Genomic DNA, 25,720 nt, shown 5'->3' with positions numbered 1-25,720 from the left:
GAACAAGAGCGTTTCTGTTATATTTTACTTCTTGTCAGTTCATATGACTTCAAAAATACCTCAGTGCTTACCAGAAAGAGAAATATTACGGAATTTATTCCTTGTTATTGAGATTGCTGTACATACTATTTGAGTTTAATCCCTCTAGCTACATATATAAACCTTGGTTAGATGTGTTCAGCATCTTTTAAAAAATTACTATGGTTTTTTTGCTCCAGATGGGCCAGGGCTTGGTGAAAGATGAGTTTCTTTATGTATGGTGTTAGTCGTACACTTCCGTTCGTTATGTCCTTAGACTTGTGCTTCAGAAATCTAGAGTCATCCAACAGAATGGGGAAGGTAAAAAGAAATGGAAATATGAACTTTTGCATATGGGGAGAAGAAGAAGAGTTGGTGGGAGGAGGGAGGAAGGGAAAGAGAAGGAAACCAAACAACAACAACAACAACAACAAAAAGTTAAGATGTGCTCTGCACATGTACAAACTCTCCATGGTTAATGGAATCATTATGTATAGGAAAAAAATAGCCAAAAAAAGTACTCTCAGAAGACAGAAGAAAGGAAAGATGATTCATCTTTAAAAAAACAATCCCCCTGAAAAGGCAAACAAAACAAAACAAAATTGGCCATGAATTTTCTGCTTTTTGCTCTGGAGCCAGTTCTTAATCATCACTGATTTTTTTAATCATCATTGATTCATTCATTTATTCAGTGAGTGTTTTGTGTAGTACCCTGTTTTCTAGGTGTGACCAATGGTGGTGTAATGAGGAACTGTCAGGAAAAGAAAACTTTATGCATTTACCAAAGTATCTGAAAAGTGAATCTGAGCCTTTGTGGTCTTATGTGACATTTATACTCTACTGATGGTGAGAAAAATGGCTATTACATCTGCTTTTTTCATCTTGTTTTAAAGTATGTTCAATTGTAAGATCGACATTGGGCTCCTATTGTGAACATCATTTTAGAACATGTTATCCTAGGGATTGGCCAGATAAAATTCTTTCAATTTAATTTTTCAGATAATGGCACTGAGGATCAGAGACATGAAGTAACTTGCCCAAGTTTCCCCTAGCACAGAGGACTTGCACCTCTAGGCTTTTAAATATTCATGGGATATGATCTAGAAATACAGATTGAAAAATAAATATTTTAATTAGCAATTTGTAGTACCTTCTTTTCTTTTTTCTTTTTTTTTTGTCTTTTTCCTTTTTATGGGTACTGGGGATTGAACTCAACGAATGCCTGCTTACAAGGCAGGCGCTTATGCCGCTGAGCTAAATCCTCAGCCCTTTATTTTCAAATGTTATCTTCCAGCAATTAATGCATAGTGAGATAGCTGTAAATGTTTGGGAAAAGATTCCAAGAGGTTGGTATTTTGCCCTTGTTGTTTTTGTCCTTTAGTGAAATCTGAGACAATATTAGTTGTAGCAATAGTGCGTGTACTGCCCATGTATTTAGTATATGGATGAATGCCAATACTGAAATAAGAACATTTTGAAAAAATGATTGTATGAAAATGCTCTAAACATGAAAATTTTGAGCTATGGAAATAAATTGGAACCAGTTGTATAATCAGTATTTCCTTTCAAAACAGCTTGGCAAATAGATGATCATTATTCTAAGTAGTTGGGAAACCCCTGCCGAAGTGAAAACTAGTTTTACAACTTTTAATAGTTATTGAAAGAAATTGTCTGGAATCTGATTGGCATTTCTTATGAATTGAATTGCAGGACTCATTTTCAGATAGGCAAGCTGCTAAAAATATGGGGTGATCTAAACACGATTCTATGAACCACCTGTTTTGCTAAGTCCTCAAATTCCTTAGCAGGTTCCTTTCCAAGTTAAGAAAAAATGAAGTGCTTCCTTAGGAGCCATTAGGCAAAATCTGTATCATGTTATTATTTTAATAGGAATAGAGTGGATTATAGAAAAATTGATGGAAGTAAAAATACTCTTAAGTCTTGAAATTATAAAAGCAAAATATCCTTTAAAATACTTTGCTATTTTTTCTTGAAATTGGTATTTCAAAACATACAAGGTTTTGTTTAAGAAAAGGCCTTTTTTATTGGACAGGCACCATCCTTAGAAAGCTGTGGTGTTCCAGCATAATTTAGAAGGAAGTGCTGATGAACTCAGGTAGAACTGTATTTACTTCTCAGATGGAAGCTCAGATTGAACCCATGGGTAGTTTTCCTGGGGCATTAAAATAAAAAGTACCTCAGAGTCAGATTTTGGCCCAAGAGGAGTATGAAAAAATTCCATATGTATAAATATTTTCAGTAATGCTTACAAATGCTGTAATGTTATTTGCATTTAATTAAGACTTGTGTCTGTATCTTTTTCCAGCATGCTATCACATTTCCCCTCTTCAGCAGGCTTTCTTAAAAGTCAGAAAGGAATTTTCCTTAGATACATGTACTCAGATTTCAAAAACATGTCTTATAAATATAAGTGAAATTAGTATTCTGGGAAGGCAAGAGATACTGGATTTTTGGTGTCTATCAAAAGTAATTGATTTGTTTTATTTTAAAAATACACACTGATAACACTAATACAAAATGCTAAGAGATAGGTTACTTGAAAAATTTCTAATTTTCAAAATTTTGCCTTCTATTTTATTTTATTTATTATTTATTTATTTATTTTTTTGTCTTTTTCCTTTTTATCGGTACCGGGGATCGAACTCACGACTGCCTGCTTGCTTGCCTTCTATTTTAGTGCTTTATCATCAGTTAGCTGATGGAATTTCATTAATTCTTAAACCTTTTAAAAATGTATAATTCGGGCCTGGGGATTTAGCTCAGTGACATAAGCATCTGCCTTGCAAGCAGGCAGTCATGAGTTCGATCCCCGGTACCGATAAAAAAGGAAAAAGACAAAAAAAAAAAAAAAAAGTATGATTCTAGTATCTTAGCATATTACCTGAGTGTTAAAAGTTTTTCTTTTCAGCAGAGAGAACTGTCATGTAATCATATGTCAGACAAACCTCAGATCATCGTAAATTTAGAATGTTTGGAAGACAAGTGCAGTGGCACATGTCTGAAACCCCAGCACTAAAGGAGACTATGAAAGTTTGAGTTCCTCTTGGGCAGTTTAGGGAAGAGACTCTTAAAATAGAAGATAAAGGTGGGGTTGTAGACCAGCGGTCCAGCACTCCTCAATTCTGTCCTGGAACTTGGGGGATAAAAAGAATGTTCCAAAAGAAAAATCAAAAAATTATTCTAGAGGATATGAAAATAGCCTTGTAAATTTAGACTTATCACTTTCATATTTTAATACCCTTGTAAACAATGTGTTTTATTTTTGTTTGTCAACATGAAGTGGAAGTACAGTTGCTTTTCAACAAACTTTATAACAAAAAAGAACACATGAAAACAGGCCCATGTTTATTGTAAAAATGTTAATTTCTATAGGTATGCATTGAATTTGTGCTATATTTCAGGCAGTTTTAGATGTTGGCAATGTAAAAATAAGAAAGATGTTGAACTAGTAATGGTAATTAGTGTTCGGAACTTTTGTTTGCAATTTTGGTAATTTAAATGTTATTAAGTGATAATTTTATTAAAATAATGATGACTATGTATACATTTTTTATTTACAATGAAATTTAAAGTAATTTTAGAGTTGTTCCTAAATAATTTTAAGGTATTTATAGTTAGAAATGAAGTCTCATTCACTAAAACTATACTTTTGATATTAGTCATATTTCAGGAATCGGTTCATCACATAATTGTGTTTTTCAAAAGCGTGCAAAGTTTTAAATATAGGTCCTTTTAAAAATATATTCTGAGAGTGATGAGTTTCTTCCATGTCAAGCATACTTCCCGAGACCCGCCTCTGTCTGACCCCATCTTCTATGTCCGGTCTCCAGCTGCTGCAGCTTTGGCCTCTGTTCTCTCTGTCACTTGAATATGTCAGCCTAGTATCATCTCTGGGCCCTCAGTTCTGTTCACAGTGCTGTCCTAGACTGTGTTTTTTAAATGAAGATTATTGGTACGTTTTGGATCTACATAATGATCACATTCATCACTGGGAATTTGTACCTCTACATGATATAACTGGATTCTTTTTTTCCTCCTTCCCCTATCTGCCTTCAACCACTCTTCTCTTCCTTATTGACAAAAGCTTTGTATCCATTTTTTCCTTTTTCGCTTGCTTTTTTCTTCCTCCATGTCTCCCTTCCTTTTCCCATTTGAACATTTTCTTTCTATTTCATAATATCTCTTATACATTTTGATCTTATTTTCAATTTTGGTTTCTCAAACCAGAAAATCAATACAATATTTGTACACACATGTTTGATTAGCTTCACTTAAGAGTATAGTCTCAAAGTGCATCCATTTACCTGTAAATGCCTCAAATTTATCTTTTATGGCTGAATATTACTCCATTGTATAGAAAAATCTTTATTTATTCATTGGTTGATGGAAATGTGAGCTGTTTCCAAATTTAGCTATTATAAACTGTGCTGCTGTAACCATGGGTGTGCATATATCACTGTGGTATTATGTTTTTAATTCTTTTGGGAAGACACCAAGAAGGAGAATAGCTGGATCAAATGGACCATCTAGTTTTAGGTTTTTTTTTTTTTTTTTAAATCTCCATGCTGATTTCCATTGTGGTTGCACCAGTCTACACTCACACCAACAGTGGAGAAGCGTCCCTTTTTCCCCACAACCCCAATGGCATTTGTTGATTTCTTGACAACCATCATTATTCTTGAAGTGAGATAGAATCTCAGCATTGTTTCAGTTTGCATCTCTTGAATGAACAGTGGTGTTGAACATTTTCTCATTATTTGCCATTTTTTACATCTTCATTTGAGAAGAGTATACTCAGTTCAGGTTCCCAGTTTTGGATTGGGTCTTTAAACTTGGGAAGGGGTCTCATGTTTTTGAGTTCTTTATATATTCCAGGTACTGGTCATTTGTCTAAGGAACAGCTGGCAAAATTTTTTTCTCACACTTTGGGTTGCCCCTAACTCTGTTGGTGATTTCTCTTGCTGTGTAAAACTTAATAAGATGAGATCCCGGTTAATTCTTGGTGATAATTCCTGTGAGATCGGAGCTTTATTCATAAAGTCTGCATACACCAGTGTCCTCAATAGTTCTACCTATCCTATCTTAGTAGCAGATTTAGTGTTTCTGTTTTAATATTCAGGTCTTTCATCGATTTGAATTTTTGTTTAGTTTTTGGTGAAAGTTATGGGCATAGTTTTAGTTTTCAGTGTGTGGAAAGTCAGTTTTTCCAGCACCATTTATTAAAGAAGCTAGCTTTCTTCCAACGAAAGTGTTTGGCTTCTTTGTCAAAGATAAGGTTGCTGTGTGTGTGTGTGTGTGTGTGTGTGTGTGTGTGTGTGTGTCTGTGTGTTTATCACAGTTTTGTAGTAGTTTCAAGTCAGGGATTTGTTAAACCTCCACCTCGCATTTGTTGCCCAGAATTGTCATTGCTGTTCTAGGCCTCTTTTCATTCTAAATGAATTTAAAATTGTTTTCTCTAATTCTGTGAGATATGCTGTTGGAATTTTGATTGGATTTTACATCTGTAGAACAAATCTGGAAGTATGGCCACTTTCACTACTTTGGTACTTCCTACCCAAAAACAAAGGATATCTTTCCATTTTCTGATGTCCTCTTCAGTCTCCTTTTTCAGAGTGCTGTGGTTTTCAATGTAGAGGTCTTTTACTTTCTTTGTTAGATTGATTCCTTATATATTCAGTTTTTTTGGATGTTCTTGTGAAAAGTGGTTTTCCTAATTTCACTCTCAGTGAGTTTGTTGTTTGTGTACAGGAAGGCTATTGATTTTTGAGTGTTGACTTTGTATATACCTGTGCTACTGAATTTGGTTATTGAAACTAGCATTCTTTTGGTGGGATTTTTGGAATCTTCTTTGTAGAATATCATGTCATCTGTAAATTATGACAATTTAACTTCTTTTCCTATCCTTATTCCTTTTACTTCGTTCTCTTGTCTAATTGCTCTAGGTAATGTTTCCCGAAATCATATTGAATGAGAGTGGTGACAGTGGATATTCTTGTCTTGTTCTTGATTTTACAGTGGAAGTTTTCAGTTTTCATTCATTTGGTATGATACTGGTTATTGGTTTATCATAGGTGCTTTTATCAGATTGAGATAAAGACCATGTATTCCGATATTCTGCAGAGTTTTTTTTTAAACATGAATAAGTGCTGGACTTTGTCAAATGCTTTTTCTGCATCTATTGAGATGATCATATGGTTTTTGTCCATGGCTCTGTTAATATGTTTTATTATGTTTATTGATTTGTGTATGTTAAAACATCCCTGTATCCCTAGAATGCATCCTACTTGGTTATGGTGTGTAATCTTCTTGATCATTTGCTGCATCCTGTTTGAGGATATTTGTGTCTGTGTTTATTAGAAAGATTGGCCTGTAATTCTCCTTTTTGTGTTAGTCTTCCTCTGGTTTTGGTATCAAAGTAATAAGTTTGTATTAGGAATATACTTGGGAATATTGGTTACCTTTCAATTTCATATAAGAGTTAGAGAAGCATTAGGTTTTCTCTAAATTTCTTGTGGAATTCAGCAGTGAATCTGTCAGGGCTTGCGCTTTTCTTTGTTGGTAGGTTTTTAATTGTATCTTCAATTTCATTGATGGAATTTTTATATCTTGATTCAGCTTTGGTAATTCATATGTATCTAAGAATCTATCTATTCTATATTTTCCATTTTTTAAGAATACAGGTTCTCAAAAGAAATATTGATGATCTTTTGGATTTCTTCAGGATCTGTTTTGATTTCACCTTTTCATTCCTAATTGCATGGATTTGGAGTGTTTTCCTTCCTTTTATGGATAAGCTTAGCAAGAGTTTGTTAATTTTATTTAATTTTTTGAAGAATCAACTCTTCAATTCATTGATTTTTTTTTTTTTTTTTTGTATTCTTAGTCTCTATTTCATTAATTAATTTTTTTTCTAGAAGCTGGAGGTTCAACATTAACCTGCTTGTTTCAGCTTCCTCAGATTTCTATGGGTATTCACCACTCTAAATTTCCCTTGTAGAGCTGCTTTCAGTGGAATTTTTAATTTCCTGGATATTTGTTTGAATGTGTCTTACGGATTCCATTTTTGCCTTTGTTGGGTGTTCATGATTTCCATCATTTTCCTAAGATCCTTTTTTTAAAAAATCTGCACCTGCTCTGGCTCTGCTCACTAAATCTGTCATGATCACCATCTCAATAGTTGCCTGAGAAACTGTTTCTGATTTGATTTCTTCTAGAGCCTCATTCATCTGTTTTACTTTATCTGTTAGCTGTTCAGAATTCAGGTGGGTGGCTTTTGGGTTGTTACACCTCATTGCCCCCTGGGTTTGCCTTTGGTGAGCTGGAAGTCTGGGGTTGTATCTTGTCTTCTCATTTTCTATTTTTTTTTGGTTTTGTTTATTTCATGGGTTGATGCTTGTAAATTGCCAGTGGTGGGTAGCTTTATTACTAACATTTAGAACCTTTAGGAACAGATTCCTTCTCAGGGGTGTCTTCCATGTATAACTGACTTTAGGGTTTTGAATCTGCTGCAAGATCCTACTCCTTGAACTTATTGGGAATGAGAAGTTGGTGTCTATTTGGCCTAACTCCTGGTTCTTTATACTGGTCGATAGTATTTTTTTATGATCCTTAAGAAATCTCCACCTTGGTGTACCAGGATGAGCAACTGATTAGAAAAATTTATGTCACTTGGCTACAGTGGTACAATTGGCATTAATAATAGCATCAAATATAGTCTAGAAAATGCCAAACTGTGATAACTATTAATTTGCTACCTTTAACCATATGAATTAGATTTGTGATTCTATAGTAAAATATAAAATTAATCAGAAAATTCTATAGAAGTCTTCAATATGGCAATTTTATCCTCAGAGAAAATGTAAAAAGGGTTAGGGGGAAAAGTAGGGACATTGAAGAGGAGAAAGAAATTAGAAACAAGGCTAGAGGACAAAGGAAGATTATGCATACTTTGAGAAACTGGTAAAGAAGGTAGGAGGGAAAGAGAGAAGACAAAAATAAAGATAGGAACAGAACAGAAAAGAAACAACAACAAAGATGAGAAACCGTGTTAACAGTCATGTAAAAACAGGAACAAACAAGAAAAATCAAACCAAAACAAAACAAAAGAAAAAAACCCCAAGAAAACAGAGAGTTGAAAACACTTCTTTCTTTCTTTCTTGGTACCAGGGATCAAACTCCTGACCACACACAGGTGCCTATGCTGCTGAGCTAAATCCCCAGCCCCAAGAAAAGAAAGAGAAAAAAGATAATAAGGAAAAAACATGTCCACTTCAAGGTGTATCTTTGCTGTCACTGGTAGACAAAGTGAGCAGACTCCAGATTCGTGTTGATGAATCCTGGGACTTTACAGCAGGGTGGTGGATAATCTCAGCAAGCCTGTACCTTAAGTAATACTGATGTTCAGGCTAACTTCTCTCTGTGAGGCTGGAACCAGAGCTTCAGCCTGCAGTAGTCTGTACGCCTGCTGTTGACTTGAACTTGGCTCCCTGCTGGCTCGAACTTTGCTCCCTGATCTCCTGCCAACTTGAATTCAGCTCCCTGATGCTGATACTGAGAGCAGCTAGATGAAGCCAGCAGCTGCTCTGAGGCCTGAACTCAGTTGGCTTCTCTCTAAGGCGGCTCCCAGCCAATTGCCCTCTTGCTGGGGACATCTGAACCAGAATAACTTAGCAGCCACTGCAATATCCAGTGTCTGTTGCTCCATTGCACTGGTGCAATTCTCTGTGGAGGCCTCTGGGGTCACCGGTAGTGTGCATCTTCAGGTTTGAGCTACCCCACCCATATAGTGAGTCCCAGGCTCAGGGAGAAAGCCCTGCCACCTCCTCTTCCTTCACTGAAGTCTTTGTTTGTTCTCCCCATTACCCTCGACTTTCACATGGATACTTTGCATTATTCCAATCTCAGCCCATCTTTTCTTCCTGCAGTGCCTCCTTATCCTCCCCACCTGTTACTTTCTGTTTCCCTACCTTTTTTAGTTCCTTTGTGTACTTATTGAAATCTAGCATAGTATATTTTTATGGATTGACTGCACTTTTCCCATATCAATATAAGTTCTTGGGATGTAATGATATTTCTTTTACTTTTAGCTCTTAAACCTGTGTCTGGCCAGTAAGAAGTGCATGAAAATTTGTACTGAGTATTTTACAGAGTTTATGAAAATTCATATTGATTACTAGTATGGTGTAATAAGTTAAGGCCTGAATTTGGAAGCAGGGTGTTTTAGGTTCACATGTTAGTCTTGTCATGTATGAGACTTGGACAGTTATTTAACCCTCTATTTTTCATTTTCTCCCCTGTAAAGTGGGGAAAATAATACAACTTACTTAAAAGTATTAGGCTTAGTTATATGGAATGAACAACATACATGAATGATGTCTGATCCCTGTATTGGAGTTAGCTATTGATATTATAAATACCTGCCCTGAATGACTTAGTGTCATCTGACTAGGGAGGGATCTGTCTGTATTAGTTCAACATTTGAGGGTTTTTGTACTCTTTGGATTGACAAATAGAAGAAAAGCACTTATTATTTCATATGTAGATGGCCAAAGCATTCTCTTATTGGTTTTCCCTTAGTTGTATAATTTTGTTATTTAATTTTCAGCCTTATTGCTTTGAATCTCCTCTGTCCTCCCACTTTTGTTTAAACCCTTCAGTAATTAATCAGCGAAGCCTTTTTAATATCCCTAAAATAAAGTGCGAAGTCAACCAGTTATATTGAAATACAGTATCAAAAAATTAAAGTTATATATATTTTTATTTATTAGCCTATAAAATATTAGGAGGTATCACAGACTTAATTTTAACTCTGAAGCATTGATGAGCCCAAACAATATTTTGAGAAATTTCACACACATTCCTGTGATGAAAATACCTGTGCTTTCTACTGGCAACATCACTGGGATATATTGCCTACATTTATGGTTGAAAGGAAAGCTAAATTTCAGTGGTAGGTTACTGAGAATAAAGATGCAATATTCTTCACTCATTTATGAATTCCTCTGTTTAAAAAAGTTCCTGCATGTAAGACTCTGCAGGTTCAAGCTCTAGTCTGTATCCAAACTTACGTCCTACCTCTGTGTAGCGTAACTCCATCTTATAAAGGTAGGACATAGTTTTTAGGGTTAAATTATGTCATGGTTTATGTGGGTGGCCCCCAGGCCTCTTGTGTTGGCATTGTGCATTTGTGATTGGTTCAGTGAATTGTGCGTGGATTGATGGTGTCAGTGCTACACCCACACAGGGGTGGAGCCAGCATACAAAGCAATGGCGGGAAGAAGATGTGTCCCTCTTTTGCCAGTTTCTGCCTTGCTGTTTGCAGTTGCCGTGAACTGTGGCCCTGCTATGCCATCCTGCCTTGGAGCCAACTGAATATAGACTGAAACCTCCAGAAACTGTAAGAAATAAACCTTTCCTTTCCCAGCTTTGGTCATCAGGTATTTTGTCTCAGCGACGAGTTAAAAGTAACAAAGACAAATTACCATGTACCATGTTTGCTATTTGTTAAGATATTCTAGTAGGCAATGGAATTCCTCTACCTATATAAGCCTCCAGTCCAATATGGGAAGAATATGAAATGTGTTCAAAAAATACAGTGGATTTTTAAATATAAAATTTCTATTATAGTAGTAGGCACATTGCTGATTCCCCAGAAAATACTTCCCCTTGATTCACAGACACTTACTTATCCCATCATTCTTGCTACTTTCTGCAGCAGTTCTGGAAATCCTCTTTTCTGTCTTTAGTTATGCTGTTGTGGCTAACTTGATTTTCTGCATCAATTTAAGTTGTTTAGCTTTCATGCTCATTAGAATTCGGGGAAGAACCAGAAGCCACATCGGGCCAGATGGTGAATACGGTGAATGAAAACACACTATAATATTTGTATTTGACAGAAAGTACTATAACCATTTGATCAGTGAAGGATGATCATAAAATATGATGGATGTTTGAATTAAATAATTTATTGTAGTAAAAGACACATTTCCTAATCCCCTGCACAATACTCAATACTCTTTCATTTCAACCTACTTACCCCATCTCTTTTCACTGTATCTTTACTGTGATAAGTTTTTAAAAACATTTAAAGTTCACTGTATCTTTTGATTACTCTAATAGTTGTAAATAGTAGGCAAATATTTAAATACAATGTGTGATAAAACATACTGAAGAAATTGGGCAGATGTGATGTATTTTTAGGAGGAGGGGTAGATATATGGTTTCCCGGATTCCTGGTCGAGAGAAAACTTTCTGAGTAGTTTCTATTTAAACTGAGTCTGGAAGGTCAGTGGAAGCAGCATGTACAAAGTGTGAGGAAAGAGGGGTGCCTTACCTGATTCATTCTGCATTCTTCATTGACTTCCGTTTCTACCTGGTTTGTTTATAATAAATCCTTCTAGAGTTTCTTTACTAGTAAGTAACCAGGCAGGTGGAAATGTTTAGTTTTTGGTTTTCTTCCTATAATACACAAATTGTAGTGAGATAGACATCCTGCTTTCTGGTGTTTTTGTTTGTTCCAGCTAATATAATGTGCTTTGAAGTTCTATTTATATACGGTATAGAATGCTTACTCTTGTTTGTATATAACCACAAGAAAAGTATTATATAGGTGTAGCATGATTAATTTAAATGACTATCAATGTAATATTTAGTTTCAATATTTTGCTACTAGAAGTAATACTGTAGTTACTGATTTTGTAAATATATTATTTTACATGTGCAAATGTATAGGGTTCATAGGATAAATTTTCGGAAGGGAAATTGTTGCGCCAAAGAGATAATTGTGATCCATACTGCCAAACTGGCTTGCATAATGATTATACTAATTTATATATTCAACAGTTATATATGAAACTGCCTATTTTTCTGCAAACATATGTTTAGAATATGTTGTAGAACTTCTAAATTTTTGCCAGTGCCATATGTGAAAATGGTTTTGTAGTTAAGTGTTAATTTCTGTTTTTATCCTGAGAAAAGTTTAATATTCTCCCCACTTTTGGGAGAGGGGACAAAATGTCCATTAACATTCTTTTTTCATTTTTCCTTTGAATGTTAGTCATTTTATGAACTTTGAAATTTTAAGTATTTTTTGAGAATTTATGAAATATTTTAGATAAATAATTCCTTTTTAGAAAAACAATCCCTTTGCTGGTTATCTGAGTTGCAGATATTTAGTATTCTGTTTATCATTTATATTTTGACTTGTATGTATTTATATGAAATGAAAGTTTTATTATGAATGTTTTTATGCAACATGAGTTATGGTTACCTTTTCTTTCATTCCAAAGTTAGAAAGTAATGTTCTTAAGTTATGTTCTGATGTTTTTTATAGTTTTACTGAGAAGGTATACATCATTGATCCTTTGACATTTGTATTGTTTGGGATGAATTTTTACCTTTTCCAGATGTCTATGAACTAATTACAGTACTGTTTATTGTTTTTCCCCCACTTTGCTATTGATCTGAGATGCATCCATTTACAATAGGAAGTCCTATATTAGTTAGAATTTATTACTTGCTTTTCTATTCAGTTTATTAGTCTGTCTGTTTCTTCATGTGTTAAGAATATTTAATGCCCCTTTACAGTGTTTAACACTGTGTAGTCCTAGTCCCATCTCATTCATTGTTCTCTCATAATTATCTTTACTGTTTTTATTTCGTTTTCCAAATGCAGTTTGAATACAAAAAAATCTGTTAGTGGTTCTTTATTTTCAAAACTGGAATCTTGTTATATTTATAAATACATTTGGGAAATTTTACTGTTCTGGAACATACAAGTTTCTCTGTATTCTCTAATTCTCTAGTGAGGCATCAACATTTTACAGGTCTCACAAATTTATTATTGGTTTTATTCTTGGATATTCATCAGTCTTTTAAAAATGGGTTTGTTTCTATCGTAATATCATAATATAATTATTGTTTTTATGTATATGAAATCTATTGTTGCCTGTATGTATTTGGCTCACTGAATTCATTTAATGTTTATAGTTTTTCAGTTAATTTTATTTTTAATTTTAAGGGTTCAATATAGAAAGATGACAGTTTTGTGGCTAGCGTTTTATATTTTTATCTCTTTCTTTTACTTAGTTCTCTTGCCTAGTATAGAGCACCCTTGTGAAGTGGGAATACTTTGGATATGTCTTCATTGAGCATCATGCTTTCTTTGGCTATGACATAGTTTGTCATATCCAAGAAGAATCCATCTGTTTCTCCTTTACTTATTAAAAAAGTCAAGGACATTCATTACATTTTAATCAATATCCATGTGATTTTCCTATTTTCATAAATGATTATAATAAATTATATTAATAGATTACTAATATTGAACTATACTTATACTATCATGATGTACAGTTCTTTTCATATGTTGCTGGATTCTTTTCTAATAGAATGTCATACTTTTTGCATATAAATGAGTTTTTATGCTCTTTCCCCATGCAGTGGGAGTAAAATGTCATACTTTTACCTTTTATTTTATTTATTTATTTATTGGGGTTTCACAAATCAAACTCATGACCTTGCACTTTTCAGGCAGGTGCTTATACTGCTATACCCCCAGCCCCATATTTTATCCTGATATTTGTTTGTAAGCTTGGCCCGTATTTGTTTTTGTTGTTGTCTTTTTCATGTTTTGGTATAAGGTCAAACTAATTTCATAAAAATAATTTAGATGTTTTAGTTTTTATATTTTGGAACAGTTGAAAGACAGTGGAATTATTTGCTCTTTACAGGTTTCATAGAATTCCTCTGAAATCAAGGCTAGGATTTTTTTCTGGTGATGTAACTCTGACATCTTTTTCTAGGTCTTAGAGAAGGAGATCTGTTTGGATTTCTAATATTTCCATATTCTTTTTGGTAAATTATATCTTTCCAGAAAACTATCTCTAATGTAAATTATCCTTACTGTCTCCTTTTCTGCATTCTTCAAATATTGGTATGTAGTAGGCTTTCTGTTCCAGTTGCTTAGATAGCGCCAGTTCCTTAACTCAGGCTTTGTTAGCTCTGTTCTGGGTTATTCCTTTTATCTTACAGATATGAGTGTTTGTTTTCTACCATCCATAATATAAAATCTTACTAGATTCCATTTCACGCTTTACAGTTTCAACTATTCACATTTAACATATATTGATAATAGTGTTTCGTATGTAGCAAGCATGTAGAGAAGAATATTGGCAGCCCTGCTCTTACAAAGTTGATATTTAATGGCTAGTATCAAACAAGCAACAAACATAAAAATGTGTCAAGCAATGATAAGTGCTGTGAAGAAAAAGTAAACAAGATAAAAGGAACAGAGGTAGGAAGTTGGATACTATTGTATGTGTGGTGATTAATGCTGAGCAAAGAACTCAAGTGGTGGAGAGAGGCATCAGGGAAAAGTGCTTTGGGCAGAAGGTTGTATGTGCACTGGTGCTATGTTTATCATGTTTAGAAATACCAATGACAGCAAGAGTAGAGCTCCTTGGTGAGCAAGGTAGAAGTAGAGCTCTTGGCAGTTTATGACTAGAGGGATAGGGTGGCAGAACACATGAAAAATGGAACATAGTAAGGTCCTTTGATTTTATTGACTAGCATCAGCAGTCATTAGTTTTGTTTATGTTATTTTCAGTATAATTGCATGGTTCAAGCTTCTCTTTTTTAGATTCTTTTAAAATTTTTATTAGTACATGTTTGTAGTGTATAATGATTACATTCATCACGGGGACTTGATGCATGGACATAATATATACTAATTATTTTTATTTCCCCTTTCCCTCTCCCAGTTTCCTCTCTTGAAAAGAATTCCTGTGGCTTCTGTATGGACACTAGATTATAGAAGGCTTTTGATAGTTTTTAGAAGATATTCTATTTGATCATGGACATATTAGTAAAAGTTTGGAGGTAGTCATTCAATTTTATTTATACTTTGAAGATTGAAGCATGTAGATTTAAAGGTTGGTCCAGTGTGTGGTAAGAGAGAAAGAGTCCTACCTCATTTTTCTCATGGCTTTTATGATATCAACAATTTTAAAATACTGTGGTCATTTACGGAAGTAGGGAACATTGCAAAAATAGCAGGTTGGAATCAGAAATAAGGTGTTCGGTGTTACACATAGTAAGGATGGGAATGTTATGTAAGTGGAAATGTCAAATAGCAAGTTTGGTGCTGTATTCTGGGATTCAGAATTGTTGAATTCTTTGTAAACACTCTACCATGGCTGCTCATTGTTGATGGACAAATTTCAAATACTGCATACAACATCTTCATTCTGACCCCGGCCTACTTTTTAAAGTCTTGTATCACAGTATAACCTTGCATAGACCAAAACACACAAGCTTTATTATTTATAGAAGATTGTAGATATCTCTTCCATTTTGAGGTCTTTATTTATCTCATTATCCATAATGTGGAATACCATTCATGTCACCTCTGTCTATTGGTATATAATCTTAAGCTTCATGAAGAGTGGAGATATAAAAATGAGCCATGGAAAGGACAGTTAATGTTCAGTTGGTGAGAATTAATGAACAGTCTTTCCTCATTTACTTCTGTGCACTGTTTTAATTGTATTTTATTTCATTTTTTGCTGTTCTGTGGATCCATCCCAGTTCACTGTACATGATAGCAATAGCAAGGACTCTACCACTGAGCTACTTCTCCACCCTTGTGCATAGTTTAACCTGTGGTACCGTATGCTCCTAGTGGCTGTTGGAAAAAAGCTGTCACTTACTTTTTTTTTTTTTTTTTTTTTTTTAAGATGGGAACATTTAAAGCACATGATGGTGAATATTTCTTGGAACCTATCATGAGGGCAGATGGGCGTGAGCAAGATGACGACCACAACAAGCCACATCTTATATATAGACACGAGTTAAAGAGGAACTCTTTTCTACAGTTGCACAAGCCTTGTGCAGTTTCAGGTAAACTATGAAGTAAAACTCTGTTCATTTAGATTGTGATCAAATCTTTTTGTGGGTTAGAATTTATGTTTTCCTTAAAAATTTATATACTTTTGATGAATTTGTTCTTATCAACAAAAATGTATATATTTATGTTGTACAGCGTGCTGATATGTGTACATTATGAGATGACTAAATCAAACTAATTAACAAATTATCTCATTTTTTGAGGTGAAAACACTAAAATTTACAAAGATTTTCAAGAATTTAGTACTAGTCACTGGATTGTACAAATTTCTTGTATAAAGAACATACTCCTTGCATCTCATTGAAATTTTACTCCCTGTGACCAACATTTTCACTTCTCTCTGCCACTAGTCCCTGGTAACCACCTTTCTATTCTTTAATTTTATGAGTTCAATTGTTTTAGAATTTACATAAAAGTGAGATCATTTGGAATATCTTAAATGTGGAAGTATTCGATATTTTAAACAATTTTTGATCTATAAGAATCTACTAGAAATTAATGTTTGTAGGTAATTTTTAGTAGTAAACTAAATTTAAACTAAAACATAACCAATATATGAGATTTATAACAGATAATTATAGAAGATTTTTACCTCAATCTGCTAATGACAACTGCTGATATAGTATGGTTTTGCTCAGCATAATTTTAGATTAAAAACAACTGAACCTAAGTAACAGAATTACACTGCTTCATTTTACATGATTTTAACTTGATATAAATGGAAATAAGTTGTACATGGCTTTCAATGACTTTTCCCTTTTGTTCTACATTGCATCTGCGATTCATTAATTTTGACTATATGCCAGCAGTTCATTCATTTTCATTGTCTGAGTGTATTACTGTTCTCATATTTATTTTCTGTAGACTTTTGGGTTGTTTGTAATTTTGAATATAAACAGTAGTGCTCTGAGTGTTCTTGTACTCGTCTCCTGTATTTGAGAATTTCTCCAGGGTATAAATATAGATAATTTCACATCACTTTACAAGATGGCCTTTGTCAATTTTATCGTTCCAACAACATATGAGAGAAGTAGGTTTTTTTCATGTTTTCTCCTATAGAACTCACATTACTAGAGATTCCTAGATTGGAACTTAGTAATGATGGATTTCTAAAAGGATAAATTGTTACTAGTAAAATATTTTACTTGTACATTGTGTAAAAATTATCTTTATTAAGAATTACGTTCATCTATATACATGAATCTTCATTCTTCACAGAATGACGTTTGGTAATATAGTAGACAATAAAGCACCTGCAGTCATCATCAAAGTATAAAATGTAGACAAAAAAATAGGATTAGAGAGCATTTATTTGAGATCGTAGGTGTTCATAAACTGTAGTTCCAAACACTGTGATGCCATTTGTTTGTGGATATAACGATACGTGAAGCTTTGAAAGTTTTCCCTGGGAACACACTTCTTAACCTTGCTGTTGTAAGGTTGCCAGTGTGGAGTGGTTCTCACTGTGTCTAAAGCCGTGTTTTAAATCTATTGACATAATAGATGTCTTTCTTATGCTTTTAATATGAGCATAAGGGTTTCATTTTTACGACTTCAAAGAGAACATAAATGGGTACAGCTTCACAATAGAACTCCTCAGAAGGCAGCTTATGCTTGTTCTGATCACTCATTCAGGAGCAGCTTGTTTAATGAATTGTTTAGCTTCTTAAGAAGAAAGCCACCAAGGAGACATTCTGAATGCATAAATGTTTCACATAATGATATGCAGGGTTTTGCATTCATGACCAGTGTTCATAATCAGCAGGAAAATGGTTCACCGAAAGCCAAGTTCTTTTACTTAAAAAATATTTATACTATAGATGTCTTATAAAAATTACAACTAAGAAACAACAAAAAAACCTATGTAGAAAAACACTTTTTCCATGACATTTATTTGTTAAAAATATAAAAATGCGTTCATTCTTTACATTAATTAAATCCTTCCACTTTTAGGTACAATTAATATATACATTTTTAATCACTAATAAACACCATCAATAGCCTAAAAATGAGTCATTAATCATCATTTTGTTAGTAAAAGTGAAGAGTTATGAATGTAATTAGTGAAATGTTACTCGAAGTATTGTTTCCTTCCCGCTTCACACATTGATCAGAAGTACTTCCAGGAGCTTATCTAATTCTAATCAGTTTATCTTCAGGAGAATCTTTTGCATAGGTGGGCTAACAAGAACCAACATGATTAAATGGAAAAAGAGAAGTGATTTTTTTTTTCTTATTTTTATGAAGGTTTTATAGTGCAGTTTATGGTTGCTTTAGCTTTGATAAAATAGATTACATTATTTGCAAGGTCAGAGTTCATTATGTACTGCAAGGCTGTACGAATTAAATTTGGTAGCCGAATGGCAGATGCCAGGCTCCCAGAAGTAAAATCCAGTGGAAACTGGGAAGCTAGCACATAAGAAATCATAAAAGGAGCAAATGTAAAATAATAACCCACACATACCGCTTCCAAAATAAAACTAAACGAAATAAATGAGACTCAAGGGAAAGAGCCTAAAGAGATTGCCAAGAATGAAAGGCATCTCCCAGGTGTTACGTTGTCCAGCCGCTGTTGGTTCTCCAACGGCCTCCTTGTGACCCACTCATCTCACCGTCGTAGGTAGTGGCACAGAGCTTTGGTAGAAGAATAAAACCTATAACTGGATGTGAGAGAATGTGAGATGTCTTTGAATTAGTTTTAAGATATTTGCCAGTTTTAAATTTCTATGCCTTTCTGACGTTTTTCTACATTTAGTTAGTTGTATGGCCCTTTTTTTATTATTATGGCAGCACTTTTTAAAAAAAGGTAATTTTAGATTTAAATTTAAAGAGATTAAAGGCAGGGAGGCTAAAAATTTTTCTTTCAAAAGTTGTTTCGTCAACAAAGAGTTTAGGTTCAAACAAACAAAATACATTTTAATATAAGTAAATTGAAGATATTTTACTTTTTCTCCACTTTGATGAAACATTTTTATGTGAGTAATCTATTTGCATATTTCTGTGAGTGCATGATAACTGCTTTTTCTTTTTTTTTTTTTTTTTGGTCTTTTTTCCTTTTTATCTGTACCGGGGATTGAATTCATGACTGTCTGCTTGCAAGGCAGGTGCTTATGCCGCTGAGCTAAATCCCCAGCCCCCGATAACTGCTTTTTCAATAAAAACAGATTTAACTGCAGACTATTTCCTTTAAGCATAATAACTTATTCTGTGCTTGCCTAAAGAAAATCGACTTGTTTTTAGTGTCAGCAGAGGTCACATTTCATTTACTAAGCTTGAAATTGGGAATGGGAGTTCTGGCTTTATTACTAACTGGCTTTGAGACCTGTACTTCTTTATCTCTTATCCAGACTAAATGTTGAATGTTTACTGCCTTTAATGTTCCTTGTAAAAAGTTTTTAAAAATTCATTTTTATTTTTAACTAACAATGATTATACATATTTATGGGGCACACTGTGACATTTAATACATACACTTAGTGTATAATGACCAGATCAGGGTAATTGGCATTGTATCACATTAGACATTTATTATTTCTCTGTATTGAGAACATTCAAAATCCTAGTAGCTATTTTGAAATATTTAACTCATTGTACTATAGAACATTAGAAATTATTTCTCCTATCTTCCCACACTCTTGCACCTCTTATCTATGTTCTTTCCCTACACACACCCCCGCCCCAACACATTTCCTGGGCTCCATTAACCACCATTTTACTCTCTGCTTCTGTAAGATCAACCTTTTAGCTCCTACATTTGAGTGACCACATGTGAAGTTGTTTTCCTGTGCTGGAATTATTTCACTTAACACGATGTGGTCCTGTTCAATCCATGTTGCTGCAAATCGCAGGATTTCATTCTTTTGGTCTATGGCTATACCATTCTGAATATACCCAGATTGGTTCTGTTTGCTTTTTAAATCAATTTCACAGATTTAGGGGTTTATAAGCAAGCTAGCTATTGGGAAGAGACAGTTCCTGAATATAGGGAATTTCCATTAAGATATTGTATGTCCGTGGGCATTGGAATGAATATGTATATATATAAGCTCCTTGCAAAAGGCACTTTGGGAAAATGGAACCAATATTGCCAGATATTTTAGAGAAGTTAAAAAAAGTCAAATTTTCAAAAGGGACTACTGAATGTGGATTATTAGGAACCAGGTTGTAATATTTTATTTGAGGATTTTTGAAGTCACTATCATTTATATTATTTTATAAATTTATGGGAAGAGAGGAATGTGTCATTAATTCATCTAGGGATAGAGGGTCTAAGCATGGTCATGATCACAGCCAACATTTTGCATTAATGGTTGATTAACGGCATTTTCAGGGGTCAGCTCAAGAGTCTGCATGTAGAGAGATAGCTAAGGAAATCTAATTTTCCAGCCCATCAGTTTACCAAATTGCTCTCTGAAAAGTTACAATCTTCTACTCACCAAAGCAACAGATCTCTGTCGGTCTTCCTTTTACTATTTGGGGGAACCATTGCACACTACTGGTCACCTTCTAATTGAGTTACCTGTTTTTTTGGCTTCTCCAAAGTACTTTGCTTTCATTTTTTGCTTCTTTTTATTTTTTCCTGTTGATTTTTCTTCATCTTCTAAGTTAAATATTTTCTGAAGTGCTCCTCTTGGCCACCAATTTACACTACTTTTTGTAAGTTTTTACCAATTTATTTTTTTCTACTTTCCTATTGTCTATTAATTTAAATAATATATAATTTTTTAAAAAAAGTTTTAACTTCAGCTCCTGTTTCAAGATTGAATCTCAACCCTATGTACCACCTGATGTCCTGTTTTTGCTGTCTTGGTGATATCTAAACCAGGACCCTCTCTGCTTCCTTCTCTGGAAACTGATCCTCCAAATGAAGTCTTTTAGTGCCCAGGTTTCTGTTTAAAGAAAGCAAATGTGATAATAGAAGCTTAGCAAGTACACTTTTTAAACCTAGACCTACTTTACTTACAAGAAAAGATTTGTTTATATTTGGACAACAAACCATTTGCTTCAGGTATCCAGGCCTCCCCTCTTGCTTGTTTGTCAAGCAGTATTGAACAGAACATGAGAGTAGTTGATTTTGTTAAATAGCATTCTTCAGTCTTATTATTGTACTCAGATTCTGAAGTTAATTTTGTTCCAGACAAGGAAAACACCCTAAATGGTGAAATTTGCTTAAGTAAACATTAAGATTATGAATTATTAGGAAAAGAACTACTTCACAGAGATTCTCTCTCTCTCTCTCTCCCTCCCTCTCTCTCTCTCTCTCTCTCTCTCTCTCTCTCTCTCAGTGCTATATTTTCTTGATCCTTTGCATAACTCCTCCAGATGTGTTTTGTCTGGAGAAAACCTAGAGGTGGCATGGGTGTTGGTTCCATGTATACAGGGATTATTGTATTAGTTTAACTTTTTTGCCAGTTGTGTGCTCTTCTTGCTACAGTAATGAAATGGAAATGTATTTAGCAATACATTCCTAAGAAAATAATAAATCCATATATATGATGGTTATTTTGTGTTGCCATAAGTTTATCGGTGGCAGTTTCCCAGAGCTCTGTAGTTTTATTTGTTCACTAAGTCTTGGCTTATTTAGTTGATTATTTAAAAAAAGATGAATTATGTGAAATGGAAAAATAAGAAAGAGAACTATCATGCTAGAAACTGATGCTTATTGTGGAAAATATGTCACATGGAAGGCTATTGTAAACCTCTTGACATTTTCTTTGCAGGAACAATAATGTTTTCCAGGAAGGATTGCTGGACTGTTCTGGAGAATTAATTTAACAAGTTTGAAAACATCTTCCCTTGTTTTAAGATTATGTATTTTATATTATGTCAGTGTTTGTTGGTAGACATAATAATTTTCTCTGTTATGGTTTTCAAGGCAGGTTTTTTTTTCTAATTTTCTTCTGTGCTAACCTGGAAATGAATAGGAGAGGATTATGAATATTGAAGTATAAGAAAAGCTATCATAGTCATAAACCCTAACCAAGGAGTAAACTATGCTGCTATTTTGAATATAACACTCTACGGTCTCTTTTTATATTCCTGTTGAGAGTTGATTTCTGTGTTTGTAAATTAAGCCTTTCTTATTTGCTGGTAGGAATTCTGGTGTTTTCTTCTGGTCCATATCAACTTATGGACCAGTCAGTGATCAACATGTAGACCCTTGATCTGGTCTACATGTTCATCAGATCTATTGTTGAGCAGGGACTGTGAGACTATTGGCCCTTCTCTGAAATATAATCTGCAGCTACTTTTTCATTCTACATCCATTAAGAAGTTTTCTGTCTTTGCATAAGATTGCACTACTTCTTGTTTTGAAATTTGTGTTGCAGAGTTTCTTGTCACTGAGATGCTTGTAGATAAAATAATAGTCTCTAGTAAAAGGGAGGGAACTAGCTGTATTCTTAGTGGAAAGCTGCCTAATATTTTCAGTCAAGTCATTTCTTCAGTGCTATGATATTCTATAATTTTTTATGTCATCTACCAAACTGGAGTAATCTGATGATCATCCTTCAAGGCCTGATGATTGAACAGTTTGAAGTAGCTCTATTTAAGAAAAATCATAGAAAATTGTGAATGCAACATTTTCAAAGTTCCTTGTAAGGCTTTATGAAGGGACATTGGAAATGAAAAAAAAAAAAACCAGAAGTTTAAGCTTTTAGGTTCATGGTGGATCCACCTGGACTTTTAGGATATCATAAACCACCATAATAACTTTACCTATGACTTCATCATTGGAAGCCAATACAGAGTTTGGGACAGAGGTGTAATATAATTAGTCTACAGTTTAAAGAGACTTGTCAGATAGTTATGGAGAAAGGACTAGAAGAACATGGGCAGAAGTAACGAGACTAATTAGGAGGATAGTGTACTAGTTGGGTAGAGAAAAGTTGAGGTCTCCCATTAGACTTTTAGATACCAAAGAGTCAGAGTTTAATATTGTATAATGTAAAGTAGAGGAGAAAACATGCTTCTGTTTATACAGTTTTAGGTTTTTAGGTATCCTGTGTCTCATTAAGTTCCCCTTCCTTGGTCACTTTCTCATCACCGAGGTCTCTGATACACAGCAGGTGACACCTGTTTCTGCTCATAGTTGGCGGTATCCAAGGTAGGGTGGCATGGCAGAGCGGCCTGGCAGAGGAGAGCTGCTCACAGCAGAGTGCTCAGGCAGCAGAGAGTAGAGAGAGGGGTTGGGAAGGGATTGACCTTCCAGGTTATGTTCGGTCACTGCCTCTTCTACCTAGGCCACCATTTCTAACAGCAAGTCAGGTAAATGTCCCTGTAATCTAGTCACCTTCCAGAGTTCTTGCCCTGGATCCCATGAGGAGGATTTGTAGATAAAAACCATAACATCTCCCAAATTTTTAGTTTATTCATAATAATAGATATTAAATTTTATCAGTTTTTTTCCTTGCAAGGGTCAAAGTTTTTATATATTTCTCCCTATTTTTTTTTTAGCTAATATGGTAAATTATTGATTCTCAAATATCTGGTTTACTTTGAATTTATACCAAAGTTTAGTAATTTTTTTTACAATTTTAAAAATCTGTGTTCATGAGTGAATTTTGTGATTTTTCTCTTACTTACTGTATATGAAAACAGCAAGAAAAATGAGGGTTTATTGCAAATGAATAAAATTGTAGACCATGGGACATTGTTTAGATCAACCAGGTAATGAAGAGAAATAAAAATAAGTCACTGGATTGGTGGAGAGCAAGAAACATTTTTTTTCTCTCTAAAATATTATGCTACTAGAATCAGCCATGTAGCTCATTTTATAGTTCACCTTTGATCTCCCAGACACATACTTAATTGCAAATATTTAGTGAAATAAATTTGAATCCTTGGCTCTCTACTGCTTAGCCACATGATGCTTTTCTCATGAAAAGGAAGCATAGATTGTAATTATTTGCAATTAGAATCTGATTCAGAATTCCACTATTCAGAAACAGGCCTATTTAAAGACATTGAGACACAAGACTGGGCTGCTCTCAAAATGCAAATGCAAGGGAAAGCTGCATTCGGGGGATGGTCTGTGTGCCATGCTTTGTGAAGATTCTTATTGCTGGAGTGAGAATTGGACCATCTCCAATCCAGGGGCAGACATACTGTGTTATGCAGAGGCCACCCCAGACTTCTGGATCTTCCCCAAGAAGCTTGCCTCAGGTTTTCTACCTTGGAAAATAGCCAGGAAGCTGAAGGGAAAGCAAAAGTTTTTCGCCTTTCTGACCTCTCTGCAACTTCTTTTGCACATATCAACTTGTATCCAGATCCTAGATTAACTTCTTGTGTTAAATAAAATGGACAGGAACATGCATTTTAAAAAATGGTGACTTATCAAGTCACCATTAATGGATGTAGCAGAAAGTAAGCAAAACATTTGTTGGAAAATAAAAGATCAACCTATACATAATATGTTTGATCTTTTTCAGTTTTAAATTTACTTTGGAAAATATTTATCCTTATTTTAAAAATATTTTAAGAATCTACTAAAAGTAAGTGAACATTTCATGTAAGAATTCTATTCTTTTCAGTGAGGGCTATTTCAGGAATTATAGAGCTGGAGTAGGGACAGATATGCTTTAAGAAATAAATTATTTCTAGCTAGAGGAACATTAGAATAAACAGTGAGGTAAAATATAATCTTGTTTTAGATTTCTGTTATGACTTTATTTTAAAAATACTCAAGTCAGAAATTGCAGAGTTAAAACTTATTAGAAAGTGCTCATATTAGTTATTTAATCGTTATATAATAATAGTGTTGAACGTGGAATTATGCCAATACTTAACTGACGGAACAGATAGAGACAATTTTAGTGCATGTTGCACTGAACTAGCTTTGCACTTTCAGAAGTGTATTGGATTTCTTATTACTTAAAATTATGTCAAGTTATTCCTGGAAGGACTCCACGTATAAGGATCATGTTGTCAGAGAATCATGGAGCTCAGGGGCAGCCCATGTAAAGTTTAAAAAGCAAAAATAAAGTGAGTTGTATGTTATTTACAGCTATATTATAGTAAGTGAACATGGTTTAGAAATGAATGGTCCAGGAGACTCATACAAAAATATGAAAGTAAAGTATGGTAGAATTATGTACCATTGCCAACTTTTATAGCTGTAGGCCCTATTTTGATTTCAGTAGCTGTACACATTTGCAAGAATTATCTCACTGGATAACAGTACTCAATGAATTTTGAATAAATGATGTTTTAAAAAAATGAAATGTTGCACTTTATACATTAAAATTCTTAATTCACAGATAAAACATTTTCCACATACATCTCTGAAGAAGTAATACAGAAGTTTGGAATGAGTATCACATATGGGTCCATATAATATATGTGATATAATTTGTACTAGCTGGTTTGTCTCAGTCTTATCTCTTAGAATTTCTGATAAAGGATGGGGTAGAAAGATGTGGTAAAGCAATTTGCAAAATGCAAAGGCTATGCAAGTATTCATTTTTACAATGCACTTTAGGTATAGGGCTTGGATGCTAAAAACTAGAAAGAGATAGCAGCTGTATATTCCTTTTCAATTAATAGAACATCTTAAAGGTTTTGGGGTTGTGCTTGTCAATGTGTGCCTGTTTTTGACTCCTGATCTATGCAAGATTCCTTGATTTTGCTCATTGTGAAAATCTGTCTTATATATGTTATTAGAAAATCCCTGAGGGTTAACTTCTTAAGATTGTGGAAGAAAAACAAGTATTTCCTCTGTGACACTAAAGAAGTATGCTTCTTTATTTTGTCAGCACACATAGCAGAAGAACTGTAATT

At 34.1% G+C, this 25,720-nt stretch overlaps 1 protein-coding gene across 7 annotated transcripts in view; it reads left to right on the top strand.

Moving 5' to 3' along the window:
• Adamts20 (ADAM metallopeptidase with thrombospondin type 1 motif 20) overlaps positions 1-25,720 on the top strand; it is a 164,573-nt gene that overhangs the window by 5,483 nt on the left and 133,370 nt on the right. For all 7 annotated transcript variants that reach the window (XR_010049214.1, XR_010049215.1, XR_010049216.1 and 4 more), the window contains exon 3: positions 15,774-15,936. Coding sequence is in view for 3 of the 7 variants with exons in the window: in XM_063254584.1 (XP_063110654.1) it covers positions 15,774-15,936 (163 nt within the window). In the remaining 4 variants the exon portion in view is untranslated. The remainder of the gene's footprint in view (positions 1-15,773; positions 15,937-25,720) is intronic.

Source organism: Cavia porcellus, unplaced genomic scaffold, assembly GCF_034190915.1.
Source record: "Cavia porcellus strain 051 isolate PalLab524CR breed Dunkin Hartley unplaced genomic scaffold, mCavPor4.1 scaffold_8, whole genome shotgun sequence".
Classification (NCBI taxonomy): Eukaryota; Metazoa; Chordata; class Mammalia; order Rodentia; family Caviidae; genus Cavia; species Cavia porcellus.
The sequence above is the reverse complement of the archived record's forward strand: the minus strand, read 5'-3'. Positions and strand labels throughout refer to the sequence as shown.